Source organism: Protopterus annectens, chromosome 6.part0 (assembly GCF_019279795.1).
Source record: "Protopterus annectens isolate FY-2018-M chromosome 6.part0, PAN1.0, whole genome shotgun sequence".
In the NCBI taxonomy this organism is placed as follows: domain Eukaryota; kingdom Metazoa; phylum Chordata; order Ceratodontiformes; family Protopteridae; genus Protopterus; species Protopterus annectens.
In genome coordinates, this window is record NC_056737.1 from 718,676,865 (window position 1) to 718,695,864 (window position 19,000).

Genomic DNA, 19,000 nt, shown 5'->3' on the forward strand with positions numbered 1-19,000 from the left:
TTCCTGCATTTATGGAGTATGATTTAGAGTTGGACCTTACAAATTCTAGTCTAGCGTACTGTATTCTGAGAAACATTTATTTAATGTCAAGAAAAGGAAGAAAATTAACAATAATGAAGTATGGAAGAAATGTTCTAGTTATCTGCAGCATTGGGAAAATTCATATAATTCTCCCTGTGCTTTATGCAGTAAGATGAGTTGTGCAGAATTTTCTTACGAAGTAAAGGCTGTTTTGTTTAAAGTTTAAGACTATGTAAGTGGCAAGGTCAAAGAGAAGTCATTCTTTCTTGAAAAAAAATTGTCTCCTAGTATCCAGTTTTTGAGCAATCATTTTTAGCCAATCAGTATGTTTAATTACCATTTATGTAAACAATCTGCATCTGAAACTAAATTTTAGAACATATGTTCAAATGTGAAGTCAAACCTGTGTGTGTGTATTTTATTTAGTTAACATTTTGTTTGCCAGGTCAACCCTGTTGACATTTAAGACCATTTTCCAAGGAACATGGGGGATAATCCAGAGAGATGTATAATAATGATATTTAGGAATGGTTTATAAAGCTCAAGAGGTAAGGTATTCTAGAAACATTAGTCAAGCGTGCAGCACTTTAATTGTTGAGAGAGGACTTGTGCTTTGTATATAGCAAACAAAGTAGCAAGCTGAGTTACTAATGAGAGATGAGTTCCTTATCTGTTCTTTGTTCATTTTCAGATCACATGTTAAGCATGTTTTGTTAGCTTGAAAGTTTTACAGGCTGTTGTAATGAAGGACCATCCAGTGCAGATCTTAACTACATAGTTGATTCCAAGTTTGAGAGATATGATGACCTGGAGTACTGTCTGCAAATTTCTTTTGCTACCTTGCCTATGGAAAAGTAGGTATTTGTTTATTGGTTGTTAGGTTTCTGGTTGAAGTCATACCTTTGAAGAATCAGATTTGTGATTACTTTGTCAAAAAGTAGTTTCTTAGTCTTAAACCACTGAAATTGTTTTGCTGAATGAAAACTGGATTCAATTAACTACCTTTTTTTGCACCCCCACTCATATATATTGTACACAAACACTAACTTCACAGTTGCACAGCAGTGAAGAAAGGACAATGTCTGTCTAGCTGAATGTAGTTTTTGACCCAAACCATTTCAGACTGTAATCAGCCACTGAAATTACCTTCATACATTTGTTACATTCTGCTAGAGTGCATTGAACCAAATAGTTTGTGTGAAAGCTGCTTGTAAGAATTTTAGTTCACTTTCAAAGTGCATCCAGATAACAGTATTTAATATTTTACATAGAGGGGGGGGGTGTCTGATTTAACACTGGGTCTGAATGTAGCTATTCTGTGATAAGATGCAGTGAGCTTGTGTTCCTTTTTGTTGAGGTTTCAGAGGCAAATATAGCCCTGCTACTTTTTTTGCTACAAGTGTGAAGTTTTGTCTTGTGTGATACAGGTTACCATGTTTCTTTTTTTTTTTTCCTTGTAGAAAATACATTCTCTAGAAAAGTGTTCACTATCTGTGGTGACTCCAAGGTCTTCCCGATATTGTATTTTTTATTTATAGTTGTCACATGGAGTAATGGACTGCTCTATTGTGGAATAATTTCAGCCACAGCTTAGGAGATTCAACAGAAGTGAAGGAGTACAATTGTACAGTAGCGTGAAATCGAGTACAAAACAATAATGCCAAGAATGCAGGCCAAGACACAATACTTAAGTATTCATAATTAATAAACATAGTGACTGTCTACATATATTCATTGTACTATTACCATAGGTAAGACATAACTATATATACGAGCAGAGTGTAATAAGGAGTGAGAAGGAATTATAAGGAAAGATGGCAAGAAAAGGAGGGTAGGAATTAATTAGCTAGGGATGGTTGGTGAGTAAGGGGAGAAGAGAGAGATACTGTGGGAACTGTGGTAATTTTAAAGTCTGATAGTCCAGGCACTGGGAGCAGAATAACGGTTGAAGATGGCTGTTTGGTTGGTGAAAATTATGATCTGATGTTGTCCAACTCATTCCATTAACCTAAGGAACTCTGTTCCGACCCTTAGAACTGACTGGCCGCCTTTTCACAGTTCGAGAATCCAAACTTGAGCTCCTCCTGCCTACCCACAATGCCCCGCGTCCCCCAGGTTACCTCAGATCTTATTTGCAGTGCTTGGTGTTAGCAGTGACTTCCATTTGTGCTTCTCCTTAGCTGCTTTTTGGTCAGCTTTTTCTCATTTGTCTATTTTCTTCCTTCTGTCTTCTCATCTGTCTAGCTCTCTGGTTTCTTTCTGTTAGGTTTTCTAACTTAAAAAAAAAAAAAAAAAAAAAAAAAAAAACTAGTCTTCTCCTTGGTGCCCTTTCTTCCATTGCTTTCTTATTTTATGTCCCTGTGGCTGATTAGAAGCCTTTGGTGTTCAAAAATGCACTCCCTGTGGACATCTGATAAAGGAATCTTCCACAGCAAGTGCGTCTACTGTTTGGAGCCTCTCCACTTGGAAGCCCCTTGTGATTATTTGCAGGGCTTTTCACCCCCTGATGTCTTGCTGATAGGAGAAGCAAGCTAATTTTAAAGGGCTTGCTTCCTCCTATTACCACCTTGGGGCTCCTTCCACTTTAGGGGCTCAACCCTTGGCTCAGAAGCCCAAGTATGTCCAGGAGTCCAGGAGAACATCGCCAGTGTGATCCTCTCAGAACCTCCATGGAAGAAAAGAGTCCTCAGAACCAACTCTCTCACGTTCCCCATTCCTCCTCATAGGCTATTGGGCCGAGTGGCATTCCCCTGGCATCGGCTGCAACTGTCGAAGGCAGAGTTTTCTCTGCTGGTGCTTCCTGGGAGATTTCTGGCCCATTCCCTGTGGAGATCTCCCTGACCTCCCTCCTCGACTTCATGTAGGTCTTCCCAAAGCCTGTCCTCTAGGGCTGTGGGTAAGCTCATGAGGCAGTTCCTCGAGGCAGATCCAGATGGGGCTTATGTCCACCCCGTCCACTTCCAGATCAGTCTGACTATTCCCGTTCCAGCCTGTAACTCCTTCTCTGATTTGCCATTCGGCTTCGTAGTTGTCCGTTTCATTGGGTCCTGTTGCCAGGGTGTCTGAGCCGATAGAAATTTCTTTCTCTCCTCCGACATTCTCTGCTCTGGCTGCTTCGGTTCAAAATGTGTCTCGGAGCCATAGTGTTGAGGTCACTTCTGGGGAATTGACTTAAACTCAGAAGATCTTGGAGCTTCTCGTCCCCTCGGGGCCTTGGCGTTTGACACCTTTGCTCAGACTCCCCCCACCCTTTGGAGCGGAAGGCCTATTCGTTCCAAGAGGTGTCTGCCCCAGTGGCTTCGGCCCTGGTGAGAACTCTGGTAGTTTGGAGTCTTTGTGTTTGAAGTGGTGGAGAGGGTCTTCTCTGTTCCCAAGAGACCCTCTGCACCTACCGGAGTGGAGCCGCCCCTGTCTCACTCTGGAACTGTGGCCAAGACCTCTGAGCAACCACATGGACAGCCAGTCCAGGAAAGCTTCCACTCTGATCCCTCAGTGGATCCCCAAGCTTTTGATATCTTCTCGGAACACCCTCCTAAAGAGGTCCCTCAGAAGAGACTATACAAAAGGAGGCACGTGGTTTCTCCTACGGAATCCCTTACCATGGATACCGATTTTGAGGAAGGTGAAGGATCTCGTAAATCTCCACCTGTATGTGTCTCCTTTGGGAGACATCCTTGAAATCCTTACCAGAAGGGCAAATGGTCCTCCCAAACCATTTTCCTGGAGGAGTTGGTGGTGTTGGAAGCTTTCTGGGCCAGCTCATCGACCACCTGGGTGTTCCCCACTTCCGACAGTTGGTATCGAGGGCTTGGAAGGAACCAGAAACAGTAGAACCCATTCCCCAAGTGTGCTAATAAAATTTTGAGTGCCTCGGCCAACAAACAGTTTTGGACCAAAGGAATACTGGTAGATGCCTTGGTTCTGGCAGTAGCCACCAAGGAGCAGCTCTGTCAGGAAAGCTCATCTGTCCACCCCGTTAAATAGAGAATCCAGGGCTCTGGACAGATTTAAGAGGGTCTGCGCCTCATCCACCTTTGCTCTTCAGGTGCTGAACTACCTCTTTTATTTTACCTGGCTACAAAGGGACTTAATTAAGGAACTTCTAGCTTGGTTCTCGGGTTTGTACTTTCCGAGGAGCGGGAGTCTGTTTTCCCTAGGTTGGCACCCTACATTCCCTGGCTAATGCATCCATGAGGTCTATCTGTCACACTGCTGATTCAGACATTGCCATTAGGCATCATGCCTCAATGGGGCGGTGTGGTTTTGCAGAGCCTTTCAAGCAGTCCTTCATTAATGCCCCCTTTGATGGCTCCACATTATTTTAGGCCAATGGTATGTGACAACTTGACCCAGAGAGAAAGATGGTAAGACCCTGTCTGCTGTCGTGATCTGTTTTTCTACTCCACAGTGGACCTTTTGTAGGAACCAGCATGGCATTAAGGTGTGGTTTTGGAAGTTGCAGAGTCCTTTCCAGGCCACTCAGACCCCCCCCCCCAAGGCAGAGGGGGATACAATCAGAATGGTAGACGCCACCCATGTAGATGAGGGGGTCCGCAAAATAAAGGATTGTGGGAAGTTGCTCTAGACAAGCCCTTCTAGTGTTTTTGAAAGGTGGTCAGACTTGTCCTCCTCTGGAGGCAGTCGGACGATTTTTCTTGCACCCAGAAGCCTGGGAGGCCATTACTCATGACAAATGGGTGCCAAGGATTGTATCCAGAGGATACTCCATTCCCTTTTCAGACCTCTCCGAACAAAAAGTTTTGCCTCTTCGATGTTCCACCCAGTCAGAGGGAGGACGCTGCCCAAGAAATAATAAAGTTACTACAAAAAAGGGTCATTCAAGAGGTATCCCACTGATCAGGTCGGATCAGGCGTTTACTCCAACTTCTTTTTAGTACCCAAAAAGATGGGGGATCTGCAGCCAATACTGGAACTTACCTACCTGAATAAGTCGGTGAAACACACCAAGTTCAGGGTGGTCGCTATTTTATCCATCTTTACCTCTCCCGAAGATGGCAGATTGGATGTGCTCTATAGACCTCAAGGATGTGAATTACCATATCTAGATGGACAGACGCTGCAGGCATTTTCCATGATTCAGGCTGGGAACCGGTCACTACCAATTTTGGACACTTCTTTAGTCTTAACCACAGCTCCCAGGGTGTTCACCAAATGTATAGCGGTAGTTGCAGCTCATCTCTGATTGCAAGGGTAACCACCCCAACCAGGCATCTTCTCCTTCAAGCCCGGGATTACTTGCTCAACCTAGCTTCCAACCTGCGTATTACTATAAACTGGCAAAAGTCGCACCTGCATCTGGTTCAGACCATAGATTTTATAGGGGTATATCTAGTCGCAATGGTGGCTCAAGTTTACCTTACACTGGAAAGGGTACTAAATATGAGGTCACATGCAAACGAGATCTTAACTGCTCTGACACCCCTGGCCTCTCTGGTTCTCCAGGCTTTGAGCTCCATGGCAGCAACCATAACTCTTCTACCTATGGCTTGTTTTCATATGTGCATTTTACAGTGGAACATAGCAGTGCAGTGGTCTTTTCTCAGAAATCCCTTGAATCTTCCCATAAAACAGTCTTGTCTGCAGGGAGTTTCTTCTTTGGTGGAATTAGTCACCAGTGGTTACTCTAGGACGACTGTTTGTTCTCCATTACCCTACTGCCACGTTGACCACAGACTCCTCCCAGTTTGGGGGGGGGGCATTGTCTGGGTCTGACTGTCAGAGGCACGTGGACTCCTCAAGAGACCAAGTTGCATGTCAGTGTCCTCGAGATGAGTGGTTCTAGCTGTGAAGATTGGGGGAAGATGGGTGAAGGCTGCCAGCCTAGTCGAATAAAATTTGATACATAATTCTATCATTTGTAAATATAAATGTAAAATACAGGCTTGTGTTCTTAAATGAAAGAAAACACTGTAAAATGTGAACTTCAGGATTGTAGCAACATTGCCATCTGCTGTAAGGAAAACTAAGCCAAGCATTTTAAATGTCCTTTGAAGTTAAAATTATGTCTTGTATACTCTTGATCTAAGTAGTGGTGCTGAAGTGGCTGGCTGAACACATTCTTTCTGTTGTCTTAACTTAAGGAATAATTGCTAGAGTATAGATGTGAAATGTCTTTTATTGTTGTAGTTTCCTGAGCCGGTGTTAGATTGCTAAATAATTTGGCCTTTTTGGCCTGGGAACTCCAGACTGCGTGTCAAAATGATGTAATGTGTATACTAGGAAAACCTAAGTGTCAAAATGATGTAATCTGTGAGGGGCCTAGCAAAGATGTTTGTTAGTGAGATTAAAAACTATTGTTGAGAGAGCGACTGTAAGCATTTTGATCTTGATATCCAACTTTTCAGCACTCTCCCTCTTGTCTTATGTAAGTAGTGTCTTAGAAGTATGTTTTCTTGTAGTTTAGCTAGGAACTTAGAAGAAAGTTAGACAAGTGTTTTTCTGTTGCATCAGAACTTTCCTACTGTATTGTTTTAAGTTCCTGTGTGATCTCTGAACTCTGATATCACTGTGGTGTAGTATTGTCTTGTGTTTTAATTATTTATTATTAAATATTTTAAAACCTTTTACCTGTGGCTGATGTGTAGAGATAAGTAAGCTCTAGAGTACATTACATGCTTATAAGTGATCCTGTAATAAGCCCTTCCAATAAGCCTTAGTGATTAGTCACATTACCAATTGGATAATAATAATGCACAGTAATAATCGGGCACCCTTTTAAGGGCCTTTGGGTAGCTGATAAGTATTAGCTGGTGGTGGCAAAAATTACTGTGGTGCAGTCTGGGTAAAGGGGCACAGCTGGAGAATCTGTATCGGCCTTTCCCAGGAGTGTCTGTGAAGTTGTATAAATACTTATCTCAGTGTGTGTGGTGCGTCCGCTACCTGGGCAGGGACACAAAGCACTGGTGGTACAGAGAGGGTACTGGAGGCTAGCTTGCCAGCTAGGCTGAGATCTGAACCCTATACCTGTGCCAGTGGGATAGTCATATTGAGGACCTGGAGAGCAAGGGAGCAACCAGCCCCAGACTGACTGTGATCTCTGTGTGCACTTCAGGGGAAATTGTACTTTACTGTGTGTATTTATCCTTTCCTCTTTTATACGAGATTCCCTCCCTGTTGTTAGTGGTGAGGATTGAGGCTCCTTGGTTACTGGGCCAGGGCACGGTCATCACACTCGCGTTGCAAGAATTAGACAGCTTTCTCCCTCAAGGGACTATTGCAGTCCAGACAGACATGTTTTTGGTTTGGTATCTCAACAAGCAGTAAGGAACCAGGTCTTACCCCTTTGTCAAGAAGAAATGAAGATTTGGCAGTGGGCAATGTTTTCCATCTGCTTTCTAGTGACCATGCACATTCTGGGGATATCCAGCATCCTAACCAACAGACTCTGCAGAGTTCTTCTGATGCCTCACATGTTGTCCCTGAAGAGACCATCTTCCAGAAATGGGGTTCATACTTGCTGTGATCTCTTTGCATCCCCCTCAGCAACAAGAAGCAAGTATTTTGCCTTGATCCCTCCTCAGGGACAGTCTCCCAGAGACGCTCTGGCTAATGCTTGGCCCTCCGGTTTCCCCCTCTTCCCCTCATTCCCAAGTTCCTTCGGAAGGCTTCCAAGTTGCAAAGCAAAGTGATCCTAATTGCTCCCTTTTGACCTCGACAAACCTCGTTCACCTTTCTTTGTTCTCATCTAGTTTGCCCCTGATGAGGTTAGATCCCAGCCCAAATCTATTGTCCCATCCGTTGGGGCATCCACATCCCAGTATTCAGGCCCTGAAATTAACCACATGGTTTCTCTACTTCCAGTGATGGCCAGATCTCCCAGGCTGTCTTCTGCAGTCTGAGATATTTTGGTTTCCTCACATACAGCACTCACAAGATTTACAAAAGTAAGTGGAAAAGGTTCTCCCTTTGGGTGGAGCAGAATCGGATCTTTTCACAGCTCCAGTTTCAGTGGTCTAGACTTTCTAGCTTTTCTTTTAAAGGAAGGTGCTAGTCATTCTACTGTCAAGATGGAGCTTGCTGCTATTTCTAACTTCCATTTTGGCTTTGATTCAGCGTTTTTGGTCCCTTCTAAGTTGTGCAAGTCTCTTTTTTCTTAGCAGTACCTTTTTGCTGCGACCTACAGTTAAGGATCCTACACCCCCTTGGGATCTTACTACGATTTTGGAGGCTTTGGTCCATCCTCCCTTTCAGCCTTTGGCTACTGTATATCTAAAATTTCTTTCCTGGAAAACTCTTTTCCTAGTAGCTATTACCTCAGCCAGGAGGGTGTCTGAACTGCATGCTCTTTCCTCCATATTTCGATACTTGGTTTTTCATAAGCACAGGGTTACCCTATGTACAAATCTTTTTTACTGGAAGTGGCTAAAGAGACACATTAACCAGTCAATTGATCTTCCAGTTTCGTTCCTCAATTTCAGAACAAAGAAAAATACACCTTGCACTTGCTTGATGTGCATAGACAACTTCATTTGTATATCCATAGAAGTAAATCCTTCAGAAAGTTTTCTCTTTTGAATGTCAAAAAAGGTAAGGCAGTGATCAATGTTTCTTTAGCCAGATGGTTGAAAGATTGCATTTTGTTTATCTACTTGTCCAAAGGTGTTCCTTTACCAGACCCTTTAAGGGTGCATTCCACACAAGGTCCATGGCCACATTTTAACCTTTTTGGTCCAGAGAGCAAGAAATATGGACAAAGCTATAAATAATGGGGGACAAAGGCCCCAAAATAGAGACACTTGTAAATATTGCTTTTGCAAACTTAGAAAGTTGATAGAATAAAAGGTATTGCATTGGCATGAATTTTCTGAAGGATATGAAGTCTAAAACTCAAATGTCTATTTTCTGACTTCAACCCTCAATGATTTGCCAGAAAACACAATTTTATGAGAAAATGGCCAAATGTATGAAACAAAAATCTGGACATTCTGCAAAGATCTGTACAGTTGAGATGTATGGTTTCCATTGAGGATATTTGTGCTGCTGCTGCTACTTGGTCAAACCCTCATACCTTTGTCATCATTACAAATTAGATTTGGTATCTGGGAGTAGAAGTGCGTTTGGTTCTGCTGTACTCTGGAATGTAGTTCTTTAATTGCCAGCCTGGGTTATGGTAGTTTTTTGACCATCCTTCAGGTTAATGGAATGAGTTGGACAACATCAGATAAAAAGTTATGTTCTTACCATAACGTTCTGTCTGTGTTGTCTGACTTCATTCCATTAACCGTCCCGCCCACCCTCCCTCATCCAAGTATTTAGGAAGCCTAGTTGAAGTTTTTCAAGGAATTCTATTCCTTGGTTGAGTTCCTGATGTCCTCTCCTGTTGCTGGGAGATTGTATATATGTACGTACACACACACACACACACACACACACACATTTTATTGATGTATTATATTTTATATATATATATATATATATATATATATATATATATATATATATATATTTATATTTTTGCTCATCTGTTCTCTTGTATTACGGTTAAATTTGGTTAGCAACACCTTTTTTTCCGGTGCGCAAACTCCATCTGAGGTTGCGTGGGGGGAAGCGGGAGGCATTGTGGGTAGGTAAGAGCTCAAGTTTAGGTTCTCCAGCTGTGAGAAGGCGGATGGTCGGTTCCAAGGGCTAGAACAGAGTCCCTCAGGTTAATGGAATAAAGTATGACAACACAGATGGAACGTTATGGTAAGAACACAACTTCTTTTTTTAATGGAGTGACTGAAGCTTGTGCAGGCAGCCCTTGACTTGTTCCCTGAATTTACTGTATTCTGGTGTGTGGTAAAAGTTAGCTTACTGATTTCCTTAATTTGGATGTGAGGATGAAAAATGTATACTCCCTGGATGAAAGTTGTTAGGTCTGGCTAGCACCTGGGCATTGTTGTTATGTGAGTGAAGTTGATATGTTGTTTCTCGGATGGTCAGTCTGTGACCGAGAGGGCTAGTGGACACTTTTTTACTGATGTGGTGATCCTTTTATCATTAATTCATTGTATGTTTGTTTGAGTTGGTGTTGTTTCCAAATAGAGATATCTTAGTCTTTTTTTTCATTGAGTGTTCGGTTATTTTTTGCTGAATCAGCTGTGTAGGTTTTGGAAACTTGCTTGCAGTTCATCTTGTAGACTCTGCAGTTTGTGCTGTGGTTGACTGTAGCTACATTTGCATTTTGAATAAGAGTTTTCTTCCACTTGTGTGTTGGTCCATGTTATTACAGAAGATTGAGAATAGGATGGACTAGCATCAATCCTTGTGATGCCCCTGTGTTTCTGGTAAAAAAAAAAAAAAAAAAAAAAAAAAAAAAGTGCATTTTGCCAGTTGACTGTTTGTACTCTAGCCTGAAGCTAGGTTTGAATAATTTTATTGACATGCAGGGTGGAGAATTTGTGAATCAGTAATTGATGATGGGTGATAACTATTGAAAGGTTCAGAAATACAGCTCAGAATAGGTTTTACCTTTGTTCCATGTTGTATTGGATATTGTGCAAAAGTTTTTAGAACAGTTGTACATGTACTGTAATCTTTTCTGAGGCCCCTGCTGTAGTGATGTTTTTTCATTATGCTAATTGAAGTATGTTGCAAGTTATTTATAGACAACTGACTTAAGATTCTGATTAGTCTGTAGTTCTCAACTTATTTGAGATCCCTGCCTTTTAAAAAGTGTTTTGTTTCTGTGCTTTATAAGACTTCCATTTACTGTTAGTGTTAAAGGGTAGGTTATGTAAGGCTCATATTCTTTGACGTATGCTGGTGGTAGACAGCCAGTAGATGGTGAGATATGACATTTAGTCTTTGATCATAGTTTTGAGTATTTTTATGCTGACTGGCTGAAAGGTGCAAGTTTTTTTTTTTTTTTAATCTTGTGACATGCTTTGGTTGATGCTGAGTTTTGCATAACTGCATGAAAGTAGATTGCACATTGGTTTGTTGTATCTTTTGTAAATTGGTAGGTTTAGTGGATTGTTATTGCCATGGTTTGCATTTCCCATCAGTTGGGTAATTGTGTCCCTGAAGCCTTGGGGTTATTTTAGTTTGTTTGTAGGTTGCTGTAATACAGATGCTTGGCCTTTCTTGTACAGTGTAGGCATTTTTCTTAGCTTTCTGTAGTTTTGTTGTGTTTTTGCTTTGATCTGTATTATAATCTGTCCAGACCTTGTCATAGAATTTAAACATTTATTGTTGTTTTATCTGTCCATGGGATAAGTTTGTTTTTCACTTTGACTTTACATGGTGGAGTATGTTCTTCTGGGAGGAAAAGTACACTTGTGTTGAGTATTTCCTGCACTTTGTCAACTATGTTGGTAGTTCAACAGGTGTCCCAAAGATAACCTGCTTTGCAATTTAAGTCTTTGCTTTGGTTTTCTGATAGTTTTATGAGGAGACCGTACTGCTCTGTTTTTTCCCCAGATCCTGCATCTCTTGCTTCCTGGTTACTCATTGCTAGTTATTGTTCCTGCTGCAGTACATGCATACAGATATTTCAAACACATGCATTACTGCCCTTCTAGCCCGCCAATATACTAAAACGGTTGTTCCCATAAGTGCCCAGGCTGCTGTTAAAATATCTAAACTAGTGCTTGCTTTAATGGAATTTGGTAGTCTATTCCATGTATCAGCTGCTCTCTGAGAACCAATTAGTGCACTTCTCATTCCTTTAGAATCTTCTGCATAGGTTGTCTGATGATTCTCTAGTCTACTACTTTTTGATAACCCCATACATTCTCAGAGGTAGTTGTTTCTAAATCCCCTATATACCTGAATAAGGTTTCCTCTTAAATATCTATATGAGACACTGTAGAAGTTCAGGTAATTCAGTCTTATTCATAATAACTTGCATTTTCACATCCATTGATGCTCTTAGTGTAGGTCGTCTGTACGCTTTCCAGATTACTCATACTTATTTTCTTATAAGGTTTCCATATGGTTTTCCCATACTCAAGTTTGGGTCTAATGTAACTAACAAAGAATGACTTAATTTCGGATTTCCTAGACTTTATAAATCTTTTTATACAACTTATAGTTCTATAACAGTAGTCATCAACCAACTGGCTTATATGATTAGAAAAAACACAAAGCTGGGTGTGTGTACTTTGGACCCAGTCTGTCTTGTTTTCAGTTCCAAGTGGTGCAGCGGTAGCGTTGTCTCCTCACAGCAAGAGGTTCTCCCGTTCGATTCTGGGCTGGAGCACCTTGTGTGTGGAGTCCGCATGTCCTTCCTGCGATCGAGTGGTGTTTGAAAGACCTGCGTGAATGGGCGTGCTTTCGGTGAAGGTTGGGTGTCGGGCTGGCACCTCGGCACCTTAAAAATCTACTGCCAATCATTAGCGGACCGGAGTTGCTCTGTGGGAACCCCTAACCGGGAAAAGCCGAAAGAAGCAGTAGTAGTAGGTATTTTGCCTGGTGGATGCAGTGCTGAGTACACCAAGTTCAGGTGATAGCATTTGGAGATCTGGATTATCCTATGTTACTTATCAGGAAGGTTTATGCCTTCTATGGGTAGTTGTGGAAAAATACTGAAGTCAACATATTTTGTATTCTGTATTTAAAGGGTTAAGCAGAAAAATGTTCACTGCGTGCAAACTGAAATGTTCTGGAAAATGTTGATCACTGAGGAATGCAGGAGTTAATCTTAAACTGCTGATAAAGTTAATGGTGCAAGAATAACTGTGGTACTGGCTGGTAAAAACAAGTAATCAAACTATCAATTTTAATGAAAGTCCTCTGTGCTACGTGTATGTACGTGCAGGAGGGTCTATATAAGGAGAACTTAAAGTACAAGTAGCCAGACTGCTGGCATATTACTATCATGTAGCAGATCTCCATGCATGTAAAATAAAGCTGTTTTACTTGCTTACAAGAACTTGGTGTGATTCTTCCAGAATATGTTAGAAGAGTAAAATCTTTCGACATAACTGGCTAACGTTAGAGGCCCTGCACGGCGCGAATCGAACAAAGAGAGGCTGAAAACCTGCGCAGGTGGAGAGAGATCAGGCTCTCCTCGAATGAAAGACCTCCAACTGAAACAGGTTGAAATTAGAGGCCAGTCACTCTTTCCAGATTCAATCCGTGAGGTGGCAGCGAAACAGGGCGGAGGAATCACAAAGGTAAGCAAAAGAAAAGCTATTTTTGTTGTTTCTGATTGGAATTTTTGTCTAAATTTTAAGGGACTAGTCAAGGGAGAAATTTAATTTTCTCAAAGTATAAGGAGTATATGTGAATAGATTCCATATACAAGAGATCTCAGGAACAGGAATAGTTTCTCGTAAGAGAAATGGGAACAGGAACCAGTTGCGTCAAAGGTGATGACATAACTAAAGATAAAAAGTTTATGTTTGATTTACACCCAAAGAACGTAAAATATTTAGATAAATAGAAAAAAAGATCATGGGTTTAGTGGATGTTTAAATAAGTCAGAATGTCAAAATCTAGTAAGATTACTGCACAAACAGGCAGGAAATAAGACAAAAAAAAAAAAAAAAGAGAGGGTGTGGTAATTCAAGTGAAAGAGATGTGTACTTTGTTAAAAAGGAAGATAATAAAACTTCCAAGTGTGCAGAACTAGAATAAAGACTCTCTTAGATAAAATAGAAGAACATTGGAAGCCCAAGGCAGATTGGACTTGCATTAATCAATGCATTCAATCAGATGACGAAACCGTAGACAGTTATCTACATCGTCTCACACAATGTTTTGATGCTCATAGTGGGTTGATTAAGGTAGAAAATCAGGAAAATAACTCGCCCTATGAACAGCAATTAAAAAATGCATTCCTAAAGGGCTGCAAGACAGCCATTGGTAACTTTATACAAAAGCATATGATCACACACAGGACAGCGCGTCTACAGCCCCTTACGGAGTATGCTAGACATGCTGAGAAATACCTGAAGGAAAAAAAAGATAAAAAAGCCCAGACTTTTACAGTTAGTGAAGATGGAACTTTAATGTTAGTTCAAGGTTCCGCAAATCGCGGAAGAGGGCGTGGCAGGGGAAGAGGACGAGGACGGGGAGGCATAAGTCATTCTGAGGATTTCGTGGGTAGGCAAAAGAGGGGGGAGTGTTTTAAGTGCGGTAAGAAAGGACATTTCGCCAGAGATTGCAGAGGACCGGAGAAACCGATGGTTGCTTCCGGTGGTACCGCATGACTATATGATGGTCAAAAAGACGTAGATGGAGGGTATGAGGAAGAAGAAGAAAGTGAGAATGGGGAAGTAGGTACAAGTGAAGACGATGGGTGGGGACAGGAAATGGCAGAAAATGAGAAATATCAAATGGTAAATCTAACAGCACTAGCATCAACTATGCAATTGGAATCCCAACCAGTGATCACATTGCAAGTTGAGGGCCGAGACATAGAATTTCTTTGTGACTCAGGGGCTTCTCGAACTTTAGTCAGAAGTACTGCCATATCATCCGATGTTACCTCGGATGAATATGTGCTTGTAAAGGCAGCAAATGGTCGATTTACAAAGAGCCATTGTCCAAACCTCTGTGGTTTACCGACCCAGAGACGAACCAAACCATACGGTTCGAGTAATAATTTCAGAAATCTGCCCAGTACATTTACTAGGAAGAGATTTAATGCAAGTGTTCGGTATAGCAGCCGTCCCAACCTCCACGGGATGGTGGCAAGGAGAATAGAACTGAATAGTGCAATGCTATTAGAGGGGCAGGGAGATCTACATTACTGGTATAGTAATGATTTGATAGAGACAGGCCCCAGAGTGTAGTGACGGCTCTTACAAATTTGGCATTAAGCAAATACGGCATAACAAATCCGAAGGTGTCAGATCCATTACATTGCACAATGTATTACAGAAGATGTGCGGACCTGATTTAGAATACGAAAAGAAATTTCTTAGTTTTAAAGTCACCAAACTAGTATTGCACAGCCCTTTTTGGGACACACTAGGTAATTCTGCAGTCACATGTCGCCTTACAAGGGATATGCAGCTGCTGTATAAGAATGAATTAACCACACATATTTCAGTCACGGAGGGTGAAGGAATGTCATGGTACCTCGTGGGTAAGAAAATAACTGAATGGGTAGGATGGACACCAGAACAGTTGGCAGGTAAGGGCATTCAGGTTCAAAAACTTAACTGGGTTACACAAGCCAGACCGACCGTGCACCTCAGGGAAGACAAACCGATACAATCGGCTGGGACAGTATGACTATGTCTCCTTACGCCCATGGAAGAATCTCAATTGCAGATGATTCCAAACTCATTATGGTCGCAGGGTCAGCACGATATCGGACTGATTAGAACGGCAGGACAGGTAAAGATTACACCCAAGTCAGAATTTAGACCTCATAAACGGCAGTATCCCTTGAGCAGAAAGGCAGAGGAGGGCATTTTACCGGTAATCACAGCACTTTTGAAAGCTGGAGTATTAATTCTGTGCACAGACTCACCGTGTAATACGCCCTCATTTCCAGTAAAAAAACCGGATGGGACATGGAGGATGGTACAAGACTTACAGGCAATAAATGCCGCGGTGGTACCTCGGGCCCCCATAGTCCCGGATCCGTCTATTCTGCTGAACGATATCCTTCCAACGGATAACTACTTTTCTGTAATTGATATCAGTAATGCCTTTTTCTCTATTCCCTTGCAGGAAGATAGTAGATTTTGGTTTGCATTTACGTTTATGGGCAAGCGTTATACCTATACCAGGTTACCGCAGGGATACTGCGAAAGTCCGACCATCTTCTCACAAGAGATGTCCACCAATTTGGCTCAGTTCCAACCAGCCCAAGGGTGCCACCTACTGCTGTATCGTGGATGATATCCTCCTGGCGCGACTACGGAAGAACTCTGTAAGTCCGAGACTATTCGACTACTACACTTTCTGGCACACGAAGGACATAAGGTAAATAAGTCTAAGTTACAATTTTGTAAATTAGAAGTACGTTACCTGGGTTATACTATCTCTGGGAAGGGCAGGCGATTAGATGACAGCAGAAAGAATGCTATTTTACAAGCCCCCATGCCAACTACAAAAAAAGAAATGATGTCCTTTTTAGGCATTACGAACTTCTGTCGTAGTTGGATTCCCAACTACGAAGAAGTGCACCCGCTATCAACTTAATTTTTGCAATACCGATGGCGGCAAAGATTTGCTGCACTGGACAGACAAGGCAGTACAGGCATTTACTAGGATCAAGCAACTGATAGCTGGGTCAGCAACATTGGGGTTTACAGATTACAGTAAGACCTTTATGCAGACTGTAGATTGCAAGCAGGGATTTATGACATCTGTTTTAATGCAAATGTATGGAGATAAGTTAAGACCATTGGCATTTTACTCTAGCAAATTAGACTCAGTAGCACGAGCATTACCACACTGTGTGCAAGCAGTAATTGCAGCCGCTTTGGTGGTACAAGCGTCTGCCACGTTGGTATTGTTCCATGATCTTACGTTAAAAGTCCTGCACTCTGTAGCAGTCATCCTTCTGCAGGACAAGTTAACATTTCTGTCACCTAGCAGACATTTATCTTGTATGACTACGCTGTTATCGCAGCCACACATGACAATTGAGAGATGCACTACCTTAAATCCAGCGACATTGCTACCTGTTGCTGAAGACGGTATTCCGCATGTATGCTTAGAGCTCATACATTCTAAAGTTCTACCAAGACCGGATCTTAAAGATCAACCCTTACTACATGCGGACTGGACACTGTTTGTAGATGGGTCAGCACGCAAAACAGAAACAGGCACCACGCAGGTAGGGTATGCAGTTACTACTGCAACTCAGATAATAGAGGCAAGACCACCCCCGGGAACTTATCCGCTCAAGCAGCGGAACTGATTGCTGTGACAAGGGCATGTCTCCTTTCAGAGGACAGGAATGTCACTATCTATACGGATAGTCAATATGCCTTCTCTACGGTGCATGTGTTTGCTCAGCAATGGAAAAATAGGGGATGGTTACAACCTCGGGAAAGACATTATGCACAAAGACCTAATCCTTGAATTACTACAAGCCGTCCAACGGCCACGGGGTTTGGCCATCTGTAAATGCGCTGCTCATACCCGTGCTAAGGACCCGGTATCACTTGGTAATGCCCTAGCAGACAAAGCAGCCAAAGAGGCAGCTATGTCCAGTACCTTTTCACTTGAAACCACACCTACAGAATTACAACCAACAGATAAATTTGATTTGCAAACCTTACAAGTCATGCAGGAACTTAGCACAGTACAGGAAAAACAACGCTGGACTAGGTATGGTGTTAGGCAGAACAAAGGAATCTATGTGGGACCGGATAATAAATATGTTTTGCCTACTAATCTTATTTAGGTATGCAGCACTAGTTGTGCATGGCCCTTCCCATCTGGGCCCTGCAGCTATGGTTAAAATTATCCACCGTACCTTTTGGACCAAGGGTTTTATTGCATATGCAAAACGTTTTTGTCTATCCTGCATAGTATGTGCTAAATACCACGGGGGAGGGGTCAGAGTTGCTCGCATCATTTCCAACACCCCCTATCCTTTTCATACAATATGTATGGACTTCATCGAATGGACCCCGGCACAACTAAAGAAGTTTGTGTTAGTGATAGTGGATGCATTTACTAAGTGGGTTGAGGCCTTTCCGGTGACACATCCGGATGCTCAAACAGTGGCTAAAATTGTGGTCAATCACATCGTCCCACACTTTGGACTTCCTACACGCATCTACTCTGACAACGCACGCATTTTGTCAATCAGATCATTCAGAAACTGTCTACAGTTTTCCAAATTGAATTGAAACACCATTGTGCCTACCACCCACAGTCAGCAGGGTTGGTGGAACGCCATAACGGCATTCTAAACGGCAAGTTGAGAAAACTCATGGCCGAGACACATCAGTCTTGGATTACCTGTCTACCTCTAGCCCTCCTTTCCATGCGCACAACTCCCACCTCAAAAGGAGTCACCCCATTTGAGTTGTTGTATGGGAGACCTTATTACGTCCCGCAGTGGCAAAACTTGTTGCCTGCGGAACGTGAGGGGGTGAGGAGATAGCTGAGTACATGAGGAAAATGCTGACCAATACTAACAGCTGTTTAACGAATGATTATTTTTCAGGTTCAAGAGACTGAAGTCGCAGCAGTAACCATGAAGGACAATAATGAGAATAAGAAAAAATGGTTCTATTGCAATGTTTTATTGTTTATAACTATTGTGATTGTAATATTTCTGTTTTGGCCATTTCTGTTTTTTAATGAAGCTAGCCATTCAAAAAGAGACAAACACACCAGCTGGCATCCAAACTTTAATACATATCAAGCGATTAAATATGCATATGCATCCTCAATGAATGTCTCAAATTGTTGGGTATGTACTGCAATACCTACTGTACACAGTGGCTTAATGTTAGGGACAGCCCCTCTGGGAATAAATGATACTTGGAATAGTTTGTTGTTTGAAACCACAGAAGTACCACTGAGAGACAAGGTGGCTGCCTCTTCTGGGGCCAAAATGGAACAGTGTGTTTTCAAAAGATTGGGAAAGTTAAGGTGGGGCTGAGCCAATGTAATTTGACAATAGTTCATAATTGTACCCTAGAAGGGCAGTGTGAGACCAAGTTTGGAGCTATAAAAAAAGACATCAATGTAAATGATATTAGTTTTGTTGAAAAAATGCTGTATGTATATGGCCTGTTATTTAAGGGGCTGAAGCCAAATGGGAGTTATGAATTTGCAACCAATATTACCATCAAAACAAATGATTGTTATTTTATTTGTGGTAGGAAAGCATATAAATGGTTACCATATGGCTGGTCAGGAAGTTGTTTTTTGGGATATCTGATACCAGCTATCAGATACACAAATGCATTGCCTCAAGATAAAATACGAAATGCACGTTCTCTTAATAAACCTATTAATCCCGTTGGTAACATTGATGCGTCATGGATTTATCACCATGACTTGACACACGTCAGCAGCAAAGGACTCTCACATATGGACCTAGGCGATG

General features: G+C 41.9%; 1 protein-coding gene across 2 annotated transcripts in view; it reads left to right on the top strand.

Moving 5' to 3' along the window:
- The window catches only part of CGRRF1 (cell growth regulator with ring finger domain 1), a 401,211-nt gene that overhangs the window by 148,895 nt on the left and 233,316 nt on the right, over positions 1 to 19,000 (top strand). Inside the window, exon 1 of one of the 2 annotated variants that reach the window (XM_044074404.1) lies at positions 791 to 875. The exons of the other annotated variant lie outside the window; for it this stretch is intronic. Coding sequence (XP_043930339.1) covers positions 821 to 875 — 55 coding nt within the window. The 5' untranslated portion in view covers positions 791 to 820. Of the gene's footprint in view, positions 1 to 790; positions 876 to 19,000 lie in introns of those variants that run through there. 2 annotated transcript variants of the gene reach the window in all.